The 15916-nt window shown below is 38.4% G+C and overlaps 1 protein-coding gene across 1 annotated transcript; it reads right to left on the minus strand.

Moving 5' to 3' along the window:
* Positions 1 to 287: 287 nt before the first annotated feature.
* On the minus strand, positions 288 to 2005 carry LOC111892442 (alkane hydroxylase MAH1). Its single transcript, XM_023888478.3, has one exon. The coding sequence runs from the start codon at positions 1988 to 1990 to the stop codon at positions 470 to 472; it is 1521 nt and encodes a 506-aa protein (XP_023744246.1). The 5' UTR covers positions 1991 to 2005; the 3' UTR covers positions 288 to 469.
* Between the last annotated feature and the right edge of the window lie 13911 nt (positions 2006 to 15916).

Genomic DNA, 15916 nt, shown 5'->3' on the forward strand with positions numbered 1-15916 from the left:
CTACCAAACAGCCCCTTAGTTTTATTAAATGACATTTTAAACTCAAAAAAACTGAAATCTGTGGAAAATTAAGAGGCTACCAAACAGCCCCTTAGTTTTATTAATTGACATTTTAAACTCAAAAAAACTGAAATTTGTACATTTATAAAACCAGAAAATAACTTGAATAATATTAAAAAAATATTAGCCTACAAAACAGAAAATAACTATGATGAGTATTTAAACAAATTTGAGAAAATTTGTTGGTCAATAATAGCATTAATCCTATATTCATTTCAGTGTATCCATGGTATAAATATGATAGCTTAGTTATTAACCATCAAATTATTATTTTAAACATACATTCTCATGTGCACGTACGCACACTATGTACTACATCCCACATAATTTTTGCAAATGAAGTAAAAATAATTCACGAAAGGTACTCCCCTTAATTTGTTATGTAATTCAATCTCAAGCGTTGATATGCCTAATTAATAGGTATCAGCCTGACCTTCAAACCATATTTCATCTGGAGTATAATCGAATCGCCTGGACAAACCATATGACCTTCGACCACCTCAACATGGTAATGATAAATGATTGCAATCGCCACCATTTTCATCTGAATAAAACCCATTTCCTTACCCAAGCATGTCCGTGGCCCCGCATGAAACGCCGTAAACTTATAAGATGGTTCGTGCTTTACCCCTCCTTTTCCTCCTTCTGAAAACCATCTTTCGGGTTTAAACTCCATGCAGTCTTTCCCCCATATCCATTCCATTCTTCCCATGGAGTAGAACGACAGAATAATCTTGCTGTTCTCATTCACTGCATGTCCGCTTGGAAGGACGTCCGCATCATATGGCGACTTGTGCTCCAAAGCAACAGGGGGATACAGCCGTAATGCTTCACATAAACCTCCGTGAAGATAAACAAGACCCCTCAACTCTTTTACACCCAAACTTTTCCAATCAGCATCACCAACTTCGTTCTCAATCTCCCTTCGGATCTTGCTCTCTATGCTAGGGTTTTGGGCAAGGAGATAGAAAAACCATGAAAGAGCTGTGCTTGTGGTGTCTCTCCCAGCAATCATCAGATTGAGTATCGTATCTTTTAAAAACCTTCTCGAGTCCCCTGAAATCCCAGTTTGTCCTTGGAAACTTGTCATTAGAGATTCTAACAACCCGGTCGTCTCCTCTTTCTCTACTCTTCCATCATTACCAAACTCTTCTTCTTTCCGTGACAAGCATTTATAAATAAATTCATCAAAAACCTTACAAGCTTCGGTCAACTTCTTCTCTTTGCCCATCCCGAATCTCTGTTGCAACTTCCAAACTCTTTCGGGCAACACATGCCTCCACAGAAGAGCTTCTTCGGCATCAGTGAAGGCCTTCTCGCAGGCATTATATGGTAAATGGACGGACAGGGTTTCAGGATCATAATCTAAAAGTAATGCACAGATAGCGTCAAAAGTAAACCTCTGAAATATTTCCTGCAAATCGATGGCTTGCTGATTATGGGAGATCAAATCAAGGAGAGGGAGAAGCCCTTTCTCGATCTTGTTCCTAATATTTTTTTCCAGGTGAGAATTGAAGTCTGGGTGTTTGAGTAGAGACATGGTTGTTTTCCTTTGGATTTCCCATACCTCGTGATCTGAGTTAAAGATCCCATCTCCAAGGATATCAAAGATCTTTCGGAATTCTGGTCCTTTAGGATAGTTGGGGAAGTTCTTGCTCAGCATGTAGTGAATGTTGGTGGGGTCCGAGGTGACAAGCATATCCATATTGGCAAACCAAGGACCTTTAAGCATGAAAGTACCATTGCTCTGTTTGAGAAGATCAGTGGCGAAGTCATGGACTCGATAAGCGTTAAGAATGAGATCGGGGGCCATGCCAAAAACGGGCCAATTAGTAACAGGACGGGACCTTCTCCTGTAAAGGAAGACGGAAACAGAAGCAAACATCAACACCGAAAGGAGAAGCATATCGAGGCTACAGAGGTAGGCCATTGGATTTTGTTTAATGTTTTTGATATCCAGGTCGTTTATAAAGGCAAGGAGATACGCAGGATAGCGACAACAATCCGATTTTTCCACGACCACAAAATTTGAAAGTAAAGTTACAGTTATGCCCCTGATTTAAATTAATAGAAAACTAGTCAATCGCATAAGAGATAATGAAAACCGTCTAAATTTCAGATATCGTCACTTGAATCTCCATTGATGGACACGTGATAGCAATTAGCCGTTTACTAGAAATTACCATTATTACAATGTAAAATTTTCATACAATACATCACAGAGATGTATTAAATCATGTAAACGTATAGAAATTGCATCATCGTAAAATTGAACTTAAGCTGAAACAATTTACCGAATAGCAGTGAATTCTGAGTAAACTCCAAGTTCCATTGCTGGTGAGGGGCTAGGAGAACGTAAGACGATTGTGCAATGGTAGATGATGATATAAGTTATTACTAGGGAGTTATTGCGATTTCATAAACGGGGAAGGTAAAATAAAGATTACCGATTCTTTTTAAGGAATTTGAATCACTACCGGATAATGATTAATGGAATACACCTCACATAAAATACGGTTGTAATAAAATCCCTGTTATAATAATAAAAAGATAATAATAATCTATTACATGAATATGATACGGTTATTAATTAGGGTATGCGGTACTAGAAAAAGTGAATACGACCGCTAATTTACCAGGTACATCTTTGAAATCTAATACGGCTTAAAACCTAAATCAAATTTCAAATACAACTCATTTGAATCAAGTTTAGATATTAGATGCATCCATTCATTCTAATTCGGCTCACCATTAGCTTCAAATACAGCTCATTTGATAGTTGCGTGTCCCTTTAATATGTATAAAAATAGGGCCAAAATTTTGTATCTTTTTGTCTAGTATGTATAAAATTAAAATATAAGGGCTATTTGTAACAAAAAAGAAAAAAAAAAAAAAGCAGATGGGCCACAACCCCCTTGCCCAAATAAAGTTCCACCCATGCTTTCACATACCATATAAGAAGTATGTTTCCTTTTGTTAATTGACGCTTTGCAAAGTTACAATGTGTGTTGTTGCCATGGATGGATCTATCATGTTAGTTTTTTCATATTTTGTTACTATAATCTATATTTGATTGGCATTTTGGACGATTTGTGTAAAAAAAAATATGCATAGTGACCTATTCTTTAAATTTCTATTTCATAGGATTAATTATATTAAAAAAAATTTCGAAATGTGTTTGAAATATTCAAATTGAATATTATACTCTAAATATTCAAATCGAATTTTTAAAATGTTAGAATATTCTATTAGAATATTCTATTAGAATATTAAACTATAAATAAGTTTCATACGCTCAAAGCCCACCCCGCACGCAGATAGAAAGATTGGCCGCAATCTGAGCGGTACCACCCACCCTACCCTACCACCTATAGGCGGCTAATAAATAAAATCTTAATAAAATATTAGAATATTCTAAGAAATCTAACACATCAAGTAGAATATTAGAATAATTTAACATATCTATCAATTTTAATAGTATATTAGAATATATTCTAACTTTCTAAAAATTCAAATTGATTATTTACAATGTAATATTCTATAAGAATATTTCACTAATACTCCAAAAAATACGGTGATTTTTTTATTTATCATTTTTTTTGATAAATTAAATAACGAAAATTGTCACAACTAAAAATTTTGTGTCTTGTAATCACTATACTTAAGTAAAATGTTGAATCAAAAACTTAAGAGCATGTGTGATACCTATTATTATGACATCAAAAACTTCAATCAAATACATCATACAAATACTACTAATAGTCATCAAGCAATTGGAAACCCTAGAAGTTCTTGTTTAGGTCCATTTTGGACTAGGACTTCCTTATTGGACTCAATGGACCAATAAGCTTCCAATTTGACTATCATGGGCATAGAACCCTTAAATGGGCTCTAATTGGACCCACATTAACTTATTTCAACATTTTGGGCCATATTGGGCCTAGAATGAAATAAATTAAAAGTTTTGAACCATGATTAACTTAAACTAGCCCAACAAAGTGTAAAAATCATGTTATATTTCTTTTGGGCCAACAATCATCAAACTAGGCTATAACATGGGCTTAAGGGCAAAAAGCCCAAAAATCCCCTCACACCCTCCTCATTCTCGGCCCAAGCCCAAAAGAAGAGAGGGTTGACTTTATGAGTGACACCTCACCATTACCCAAGGGACTTCCATGCAACATATCACATACCTCCATGCATGTATCACCTCAAAGGTCCATTTCTTATCTCCCTCTCTCACTCTCGGCCGAATCACACACACACACACACAATTCTCTCACAACTCTCTCTCAAGAAAACTCCCTCCATCTTTCATCAAGATCTCGAAAATTAGGAGGTTTTCAAGAGGATATTTCCACAAACTCTTCATCTAAGGTAAGGTTACTGGATCTATGACTTAGATTCTTTGTTTTATCAAAAATTTCTTCCTAATCCATGCAAAAATCATGATCTTGCATCCTAGAATCACCTCAAACTCGAGATCTTCAAGAAAAGGGTGCTAAGGCCAAAAATCACCAAGCTTTCTTCCATCTTTTCTTCAAAAACCGAAACCACACCCTAAAGTGAGCTTCATACTCCCTATTTTCTGTTTTATAAGTTTTGTGTGGGGGGGGGGGGGGGGGGAATACAAGTGAAAGTGTAGATCTATATGTGTTTTGTATGCCTTGTATGATTTCTATGCTTATATGTGTGTTTTGGTGTGATTATGATGTTGGATCTAGCCATAAACTCCTAAAAATCGAGATATATTTTATGTTAAATGATATTAGCATAACTTACATTATTCGTAACAAAGTATTCCAAGAAAAATGGCTAAGTGACTTGATAACATCTTCTATGGGCTAAAAACTCAATTTTTGGACACAAAATGTTAAAAATATAAAGTTAAAGGGCCCAAATTGTCATATTACGAATTCTGATGGATGAGAGGAGTCAAAACAGTTTTAATAAAATATTTTCTGGAAATATACTCAATTGGAGGGTTAAAAATACAAATTTCAAGCTTAATGGGCTAAAAATGACATTTTCGGCCCAATAGGGCCCAATATGCGAAATTTTCTATTTTGGAGGGCTGAAACTATGTTTTTCGGTAAAACAGTGGACTATTAGTGCTATAAATCCTTTTCAAGGGTTAAAAATGCTTTTCATAATTAAAAAGGACCAAACTTGCAAAAATTTTCCAATTTGGGCCAAAAGTGTAAAAATTGCGAAAAGAGGGGTCACAACCGAGAAAACTGTATTTTCAGGGACTAAAACTGTTTTCAACTAAAAATATGCTGAAAAATATCAATTTCAATAAGTTTTGGTGTTAAAATGTCAAGAAAAATGGTTTAAGGACCAAACCGGAAATTTATTTATTTAAAGGATTGAAAAAGTAAATTTACAACAAGAAGAGGCGCTGTAACAGAAAAGTTGAAATGTTAATTCAATACATCCGTTGTGATCAAACATCGGCACTATGACTACCGACGAATTATATTACACAACAACACCAAAAATCGTTGTCAAACGAATTGATTCGGACTCGAGAAGTCTTGCTCTGGCTTCCATTCGAACTTCACATTTTTCCTTGTCAGGGTAGTTAGCGGTGCAGCTATGCGCGAGAAGTCTTGTATAAACCGTCTATAGTATCCTGCCAACCCAAGAAAACTTCGAACTTCTAAAGGGGTCCTTGGTGGTTCCCACTTTTCAATCGCCTCAATCTTTGCTGGGTCCACCTTGATACCTTGTTCGTTTACAACATGTCCCAAAAACTGGACTTCCCGAAGCCAAAACTCGCACTTCGAAAATTTGGCAAATAATTTTTCTTTCCTCAATAAACTAAGTGTTAGCCACAGATGTTGCTCATGGTCTGCCTTACTTTTAGAGTATATCAATATGTCATCGATAAAGACGATTACAAACTTGTCTAGGTATGGCTTGCACACCTGGTTCATCAGATCCATGAATGCAGCTGGTGCATTGGTCAAACCAAATGGCATTACTAAAAACTCGAAATGACCATACCTAGTTCGAAAGGCTGTTTTCGACACATCTTCTTCTCTGACTTTCAGCTGGTGATACCCCGACCGTAAATCGATCTTTGAGAAGTAACTTGCCCCCTGGAGTTGATCGAATAGGTCATCAATTCTCGGTAATGGATATTGGTTCTTTATAGTCACCTTGTTTAACTCCCTGTAGTCAATGCACATTCGCATTGTCCCATCCTTCTTCTTGACGAATAGTACTGGTGCACCCCACGGTGAGGTACTGGGCCGAATAAAACCCTTGTCGAGCAAATCTTGCAATTGAGTCATCAACTCCTTCATTTCGGTTGGTGCTAACCGATAGGGCGCACGAGCTATCGGTGCTACTCCTGGGGTAAGATCGATTCGAAACTCCACTTGCCTATCCGGTGGCAAGCTAGTTAGGTCATCAGGGAACACATCTTGGAACTCGCGTACAACTGGTATATGTGTTATTCCAGGCTTGTCCTTCTTGGAATCGAGAACATATGCCCAATAACTTTGACAACCTTTCTTTAGATAACGAGTTGCCTTAGTCACTGATATCAAAATAGAGTCCTTAATTCGCAACTTGTAACGCCCCAAATTTCAAATACCAAAATAACTTAACATAGTCCCAAAACTTCCAAAATTCAAGATTTAAATACTAACGTAATTATTATTAATAATAATAATAGCGGAAGCAAATAGAAATTTAATTAAACACTTGGTGCGCTACGTCTTCCTCAAAACTTGTCGCCTTCTTCAAGTCTGAACTTTATCATTTCCATTCCCGCTGCCACTTGCTACGTTATTTTCCTGGGTTGCGTGCATTTAAAAATTCTAATGGGTAAGCCTAGGGCCTAGTGAGTTCGTGGTTTTCATGCATATTGACGTCAATAAAATAAAATAATGCAACAATTTATCAATATAAATCTTTTCATTTCTTTCCACCCTTGGTGACACATTAGGGAACTACTGTCACTTCCAGGGAACGAGTCCCTCCGCCGGGCACAACAAATATGCTTACGGCTAGATAAACAGAGCGTAAGCTCTCCGCCGCGTACTAACACCCTGTACGACGACTAATAATAAGACCGTGTAAATACACCTGTTCCCTATATGTCACCCACCATTTTCACCCTTTTATATGAAATAATTCGCAAAATTTCACACAAATATTCATAGCAATAACAACAGTAACATATAATTGCAAATAATTTAGAATTAACTTTTCATGCAAGCAACCACAAAATTCACACGAAACTCACCTTGTTGGCTTTAGGTCTTAACCAAAGCTTATCACGCTGCACGCTCCCTACATTTAACCAACATATTTCTAAGGCTCCCTTCTACATAACACTCTATGCGGTCATTTTGGTTCCGATATCCTCGTGTTTCATTCGGCCAACATAGTGGTTAATACTTAATGACGTTAATCGTGACATTCATAGTAACCTTTTGAAAAATATATTTATCCTTTTTAATTATACCAATATAATTAAATGACAAAGTTTCACCTTTAGCATTAATAAAAGAAAATCAATGAAATAATCAATTAAATAATGTATTTCAGCCTACAATGGTACCTCTAGTATTTATAAGGTGTTTAAAAAACGGCTGTATGTTTCATAATGAAAAGATCCATAGCAAAATGTAAAAATTGTATGGACTAAAACCAAAGAAGTTGTTAAATTCGTATCTTATAAAAAGAAACCGGCAAGTCATAAAAACCAAAGAGGTCGAATATGTAAAATGTAGTTTCAAAAAGGTAAATCATACGGTGAACTTGCCACAAGACTTTGACTAGTTACCCTTTGTACTTGCATTATATTATTTTTTTTTAAAAAAAAGTATTATGTCCAACCATTCAATAACGAATAGTCCGACATATTCTCTTCTTTACCCGTAACTTATTTCTCAGCTGCCATTTTTAAAGGAAACTGAAGCTTTGACTTAACTCAATATAATGACAAATAAATATGTAAAAATCACTTCTAATCGTCCCCACATCATACGAAAATATACCCATAAGCAATTTTCAGTAATCATACAGGTAAGCAATATTTATTTTTTTATTTTCAAGAATTAACATTTCAATTTTTTTATCAGTTGCATCACTAGTGGCCTGAAACAAAACGTGGTATGGAACCAAAAGACATAATCGAATCAGACAAACCTAATCAAGCAACTTAATCACGCTTAAATCGAATATACATACCTTAATTCCTAGAAAACTCTGAAAATCTTCAACAACCTCCACACCCGATTTCTCCCTTGATTCTTCGTCTCTTTTCACAATTCCAGTGGGTTTTCACTTGATTTCTCAAGCTTTATATAATGCCTAAGTCTATAACCGGCGAAACCCTTTCATTTGCTCGTATTTAACTAGCCTAATCAAGGTGATGGTTTTGATCATTAAGCCTCATAATTTGTATATAATTAACCCATTAATTGTGAACTAATCCCCTTTCTTTTAGATTGATATAATCAGATTATATATATTACATATATATATTTTTTGTGAGTTATTACAAACTTCCCCCCTTCGAAAAATTCCGTCCTCGGAATTTAAATTAATCAAATAAATGAGGGTATTTAGCCTTCATATCTCGCTCGGTCTCCCATGTTGCATCCGAACCTTTATGATACTTCCACTGAACTTTCACCAGTGGTATCTCCACATTCCTTAACTTTCTGACCTTTCGATCTATAATCGCAACGGGTTCTTCTATATATCGTAGCTTCTCATCAACCTTAATTTCTTGAAGTGGCACTTCCATGGCGGTATCCGCTAGACACTTCTTTAGATTAGAGACATGGAATGTGCTATGAATGCCCTGCATTTCCCTTGGTAGCTCCAATCGATAGGCCACCTCTCCAACTTGTTCCTTAATTATAAAGGGTCCAACGTAGCGAGGACTTAACTTCCCCCGCCTACCAAAACGAACAACGCCCTTCCATGGGGACACCTTTAACATAACTTTATCACCGATCTGAAACATTATTGGCTTTCTCCGCTTATCTGCATAACTTTTCTGCCGATCCTGAGCAACCTTAATGTTATCCCTAATCACCTGGATTTTGTCGGTAGTTTGCTGAACAAGTTCAGGTCCAGCCAACTGTTTCTCCCCCACCTCATTCCAACATAATGGAGTTCTACATTTCCTGCCATATAGAGCCTCATATGGTGCGACTTTTATACTTGCATGATAGCTATTGTTGTAGGAAAACTCTATTAACGGCAAATGAGTTTCCCACGACCCTCCAAAATCAATAACACAAGACCTTAACATGTCTTCCAAGGTCTGTATTGTCCGTTCACTTTGCCCATCTGTTTGCGGGTGGTATGCCGTGCTCAATTTTACTCGAGTACCCATTTCTCGTTGGAAGCTACCCCAAAATGTCGACGTAAAACGACTATCCCGATCCGAAATAATAGATAATGGAACTCCATGCAGTTTCACTATCTCGTCAACGTATAATTTAGCTAGCCTTTCTAACGGGTACGTCTCCTTAATCGGAAGGAAGTGCGCCGATTTGGTTAATCTATCCACAACTACCCAAATCGCGTCATAACCTTTTGGTGTCTTTGGTAACTTAGTCACAAAGTCCATTGTGATGTGATCCCATTTCCACACCGGAATCTCCATTGACTGTAACTGACCGTATGGCCTTTGGTGTTCAGCCTTCACCTTCAAGCACGTCAAACACCTTTCAACAAAATAGGCTATATCCTTTTTCATACCAGGCCACCAGTAAGATTTTCGTAAGTCTTGATACATCTTGTTTGTTCCCGGATGGATTGAGTACTTTGACATGTGCGCTTCCTTGAGAAGTAAGTTTCGCACTTCACCCACTCGTGGTACCCAAACCCTTCCTTGGAAACACTTCAAGCCACGACTATCCTTTTCCAATGATTGTATTACCCCCGCCACCCTTTCACTTTTCCACTTCTCTTCCTTCGAGGCCTCCTCTTGATTCTTTCTCAAATCATCTAGTAAGCTGGTGGTTATGCTAATCTTCATCATTCGAATCTTAGGTGGTTCTCTTCTTTCCTTACGACTTAGTGCATCAGCTACCACATTTGCCTTCCCCGGATGATATAATATCTCACAATCGTAATCTTTTAATAGTTCCATCCACCGTTGCTGTCTCATGTTCAGATCTTTCTGATCGAACAAGTATTTCAAACTCTTGTGATCAGTGAAGATCTGACACCTTGTCCCACACAAATAGTGTCTCCAAATCTTTAAAGCGAACACTACTGCAGCCAACTCCATATCATGTGTTGGGTATTTACGCTCGTGAACCTTTAATTGTCGTGAGGCATAAGCAATCACCTTACCGTTTTGCATCAAAACACACCCCAAACCTAACTTGGATGCATCACTATAAACAACAAAGCCATCATTGCCTTCTGGTAAAGATAATACTGGTGCACTGCTAAGCTTTTCCTTTAAGACGTTAAAGGCATTATCTTGCTCTGGCTTCCATTCGAACTTCACATTTTTCCTTGTCAGGGTAGTTAGCGGTGCAGCTATGCGCGAGAAGTCTTGTATAAACCGTCTATAGTATCCTGCCAACCCAAGAAAACTTCGAACTTCTAAAGGGGTCCTTGGTGGTTCCCACTTTTCAATCGCCTCAATCTTTGCTGGGTCCACCTTGATACCTTGTTCGTTTACAACATGTCCCAAAAACTGGACTTCCCGAAGCCAAAACTCGCACTTCGAAAATTTGGCAAATAATTTTTCTTTCCTCAATAAACTAAGTGTTAGCCACAGATGTTGCTCATGGTCTGCCTTACTTTTAGAGTATATCAATATGTCATCGATAAAGACGATTACAAACTTGTCTAGGTATGGCTTGCACACCTGGTTCATCAGATCCATGAATGCAGCTGGTGCATTGGTCAAACCAAATGGCATTACTAAAAACTCGAAATGACCATACCTAGTTCGAAAGGCTGTTTTCGACACATCTTCTTCTCTGACTTTCAGCTGGTGATACCCCGACCGTAAATCGATCTTTGAGAAGTAACTTGCCCCCTGGAGTTGATCGAATAGGTCATCAATTCTCGGTAATGGATATTGGTTCTTTATAGTCACCTTGTTTAACTCCCTGTAGTCAATGCACATTCGCATTGTCCCATCCTTCTTCTTGACGAATAGTACTGGTGCACCCCACGGTGAGGTACTGGGCCGAATAAAACCCTTGTCGAGCAAATCTTGCAATTGAGTCATCAACTCCTTCATTTCGGTTGGTGCTAACCGATAGGGCGCACGAGCTATCGGTGCTACTCCTGGGGTAAGATCGATTCGAAACTCCACTTGCCTATCCGGTGGCAAGCTAGTTAGGTCATCAGGGAACACATCTTGGAACTCGCGTACAACTGGTATATGTGTTATTCCAGGCTTGTCCTTCTTGGAATCGAGAACATATGCCCAATAACTTTGACAACCTTTCTTTAGATAACGAGTTGCCTTAGTCACTGATATCAAAATAGAGTCCTTAATTTGCCGATCACCGTAAATTTTTACCATTCCTTTTTCTGGCACCCAAACTTGAACAATCCTATTTTCACAATCTATAATCGCTTGGTTTTTCGACAACCAATCCATCCCTATAACAATATCAAAATCACCTAGGGCTATAGGTAATAGTTTTAATGGTAGCACACTACCTTCGATTTCGATAGAGCAATCATCATATTCCTCTCTTACTACTACCCAATGATCGTCAGCAGTTTCAATTTCTAAGGCATGTTCTAGAGTCTTTGCATTTCTACCCAGGTTTTTGCAAAAAGTAGAAGACACAAAAGATCTATTTGCACCAGAATCAAATAACACCCTAGCATGAATTGAGTTTACTAGGAAAGTACCTGTCACCACATCCGGGGTCTCCTGAGCCTCCTGAGCCGTCATGCGAAAAGCTCTAGCTTTTGGTCTACCAGTGTCAGCCTTTTTATCCATCGACCGATTGTCTGTTATCCTGCCGTGATTGTTGTTACCTTTACCCTGGGGACATTCCGACTTAATGTGGTTAGGGGAACCACACCCGTAACATACCCTTCCTGTCTTACATTCTGTGGCTATGTGCCCTGGCTTGCCACACTTGTAGCAAACTTTCTGATTCATGTTACACTCCCCCTTATGATAACGGTTACATTTTGGACATTGCTTTACTCCAGAGCTTTGATCAACCTTACGTTCTTGCCCTGAAGTCTTGCCTTTCTTCGAATCATTATTTGTACCCTCCCATTTTCTTTTCCCCAAAGCCCTGTCTTCAGCTTGACGATTCTTCTCACGTTCGCGACCTTCTGCAGCATCAACAGCAGACTGGAAAGTACCCGGTTTCTGAATTTGCACAAATTCACGGATAGCTGTTCTCAATCCCCAAATATAGCGTTCCACCCTTCTTTCTTCCGTAGATACGTAAAATTCGGCAAACCTAGCCTTCTCCGTGAACTTTGTGGTGTACTCCCTCACAGTCATATTCCCCTGCTCCAACCTTAAAAATTCTTCCTCCAACTGTTTAACCGCTGTACGAGGGCAAAACTTTTCTTTAAAAATTCTCAGGAACTCATCCCATGACATATTCTTGGCTGCCTCACGCCCCCTAACCTCCTTCACCATGCCCCACTAATGTATTGCCTCCCCTTTTAGCATTGTCGCAGCATAAATCACCTTGTCCTCATCCGCACACTTGCTAGTATCGAATGTTCCCTCAATCTCCATGATCCATGTTGATGACAAAACGGGATCAATCTCTCCGTTAAAAATGGGTGGCTTGCAGTTCATGAACGTCTTGTAACTACAACCCCGCCGATCGTGGTTGCCATGATGCCTTGTGGGTTGTGCAATACTTGGTTCACGACTCATATTTGGTGTACTGTAATCGTTGTCCTCTTCACCTCCACCCAAGTTACCTTCATACTCACCCATTATTGCTTCTCGTGCCTGAGCAATTACATCTGGTAAGGTGTCTCGAATTGCTCGAGCAATCTCATCAGCCAACTCCTCTCTAGTGATCGTGTTTGCCGCACGACCCCTTCCACGACCTCGACCTCGACCGCGGTGGGATCCAGAGCTACCATGGGCCGATTGTACAGGTATCGGTGCTGTAACAGCACCTCGGCCTCTTCCTCTACCCCTACCTCTTCCTTGGCCCCGTCCACGACTAGCGTTCGGGTTCAGTGGGGTTTCTGGAACATCTCCTGGTGCTCTAACATAAGCTCCAATTGGGATGCGCTCTTCCTCCAGAGTGACCCTAGTGAACCTCCCAAACCTTCGTGAAGACATATCAACTACATATTTATGTTTATAACACAATAAGTATAACAAACATAAATTTTATTCCAAATTATTAAAACTTCAAAAATAGGCATATGTCTTGTTCACATCAAGTCACTCAAGCCAACAACCAAGAGAAATAATAATAAAAAAAAAAAGACAAATCATTGCACTCCTACTTTCTAATTTTTAAAAATGATGTCATCATATTTCAATATTCTCTTTCCCTCCTTCAAGTACTTCCTTATCTTTTTAGCTTTTCGATCTCCGGGACCACTTTGAATGACCAACACCTCGGCCTGAGGTGGTTCTCTTCCAACCACCTTATCTAGGAATCCGTAAGTCGTGGCCTTGGCTTGTTTTGCCCAAGCCACAAACCCTTCCCACAACTTAGTGATAGTCGGTTTCCTTAGCTCTGACACCTCCTGTTCCAACCTTCATATCTTGCGTTTACTTTTCATAGCAACATCAACCCTTATTTGGTTCTCCTGTACGAGCCTTGACCTATGTTCATCTATCTCTTCAATCTTTCTTTTCAAACTGTGAATCTCGAGCTGTGCCTGTGGCATTTCATCTTTATAAAGTCGCTCCCAGTAGGTACCAGGACTAGTTGGCGTGTACTCCACATAAGGCATATGGAATGTTTCGTATCTTTGCTCCGCATGGTACTCTACGTGATTTCCCTCGGATTCCTCCTCGGGGTCTTCTTCGGGCTCCTCCTCAGGATCTTCTTCGGGCTCCACCTCGGATTCCACATCCTCGTCTTCTTCATCCCGTTCAGAGAGGCTGAGTGGGGTCGTTGGTTCCAGATTGCCTTCCGAGTCAGAGAGCTCTAACTCGGCCTTCAACTTCTCGTGGGGAAGTAACCCACTAGTACCCTCAACTGACACCCCACCATCGACGATTGCCTTTCCATGATCCATCGTACCTACAAACGAGACGCATTCCAGATTAGGCGATGTACCGCTCCTCCCGTTTAAGCTTAGGCGTTTAAACAACGACTAATCTGCTTAAACCTGGCTCTGATACCAACTTGTAACGCCCCAAATTTCAAATACCAAAATAACTTAACATAGTCCCAAAACTTCCAAAATTCAAGATTTAAATACTAACGTAATTATTATTAATAATAATAATAGCGGAAGCAAATAGAAATTTAATTAAACACTTGGTGCGCTACGTCTTCCTCAAAACTTGTCGCCTTCTTCAAGTCTGAACTTTATCATTTCCATTCCCGCTGCCACTTGCTACGTTATTTCCTGGGTTGCGTGCATTTAAAAATTCTAATGGGTAAGCCTAGGGCCTAGTGAGTTCGTGGTTTTCATGCATATTGACGTCAATAAAATAAAATAATGCAACAATTTATCAATATAAATCTTTTCATTTCTTTCCACCCTTGGTGACACATTAGGGAACTACTGTCACTTCCAGGGAACGAGTCCCTCCGCCGGGCACAACAAATATGCTTACGGCTAGATAAACAGAGCGTAAGCTCTCCGCCGCGTACTAACACCCTGTACGACGACTAATAATAAGACCGTGTAAATACACCTGTTCCCTATATGTCACCCACCATTTTCACCCTTTTATATGAAATAATTCGCAAAATTTCACACAAATATTCATAGCAATAACAACAGTAACATATAATTGCAAATAATTTAGAATTAACTTTTCATGCAAGCAACCACAAAATTCACACGAAACTCACATTGTTGGCTTTAGGTCTTAACCAAAGCTTGTCACGCTGCACGCTCCCTACATTTAACCAACATATTTCTAAGGCTCCCTTCTACATAACACTCTATGCGGTCATTTTGGTTCCGATATCCTCGTGTTTCATTCGGCCAACATAGTGGTTAATACTTAATGACGTTAATCGTGACATTCATAGTAACCTTTTGAAAAATATATTTATCCTTTTTAATTATACCAATATAATTAAATGACAAAGTTTCACCTTTAGCATTAATAAAAGAAAATCAATGAAATAATCAATTAAATAATGTATTTCAGCCTACAATGGTACCTCTAGTATTTATAAGGTGTTTAAAAAACGGCTGTATGTTTCATAATGAAAAGATCCATAGCAAAATGTAAAAATTGTATGGACTAAAACCAAAGAAGTTGTTAAATTCTTATCTTATAAAAAGAAACCGGCAAGTCATAAAAACCAAAGAGGTCGAATATGTAAAATGTAGTTTCAAAAAGGTAAATCATACGGTGAACTTGCCACAAGACTTTGACTAGTTACCCTTTGTACTTGCATTATATTATTTTTTTTAAAAAAAAAGTATTATGTCCAACCATTCAATAACGAATAGTCCGACATATTCTCTTCTTTACCCGTAACTTATTTCTCAGCTGCCATTTTTAAAGGAAACTGAAGCTTTGACTTAACTCAATATAATGACAAATAAATATGTAAAAATCACTTCTAATCGTCCCCACATCATACGAAAATATACCCATAAGCAATTTTCAGTAATCATACAGGTAAGCAATATTTATTTTTTTATTTTCAAGAATTAACATTTCAATTTTTTTATCAGTTGCATCACTAGTGGCCTGAAACAA

The sequence above is a fragment of the Lactuca sativa genome, chromosome 7 (assembly GCF_002870075.4).
Source record: "Lactuca sativa cultivar Salinas chromosome 7, Lsat_Salinas_v11, whole genome shotgun sequence".
NCBI lineage: Eukaryota > Viridiplantae > Streptophyta > Magnoliopsida > Asterales > Asteraceae > Lactuca > Lactuca sativa.

Coding starts and splice junctions, on each gene's coding strand:
- LOC111892442 (XM_023888478.3), bottom strand. CDS start 1,990: ATGGCCTACCTCTGTAGCCTCGATATGCTTCTCCTTTCGGTGTTGATG.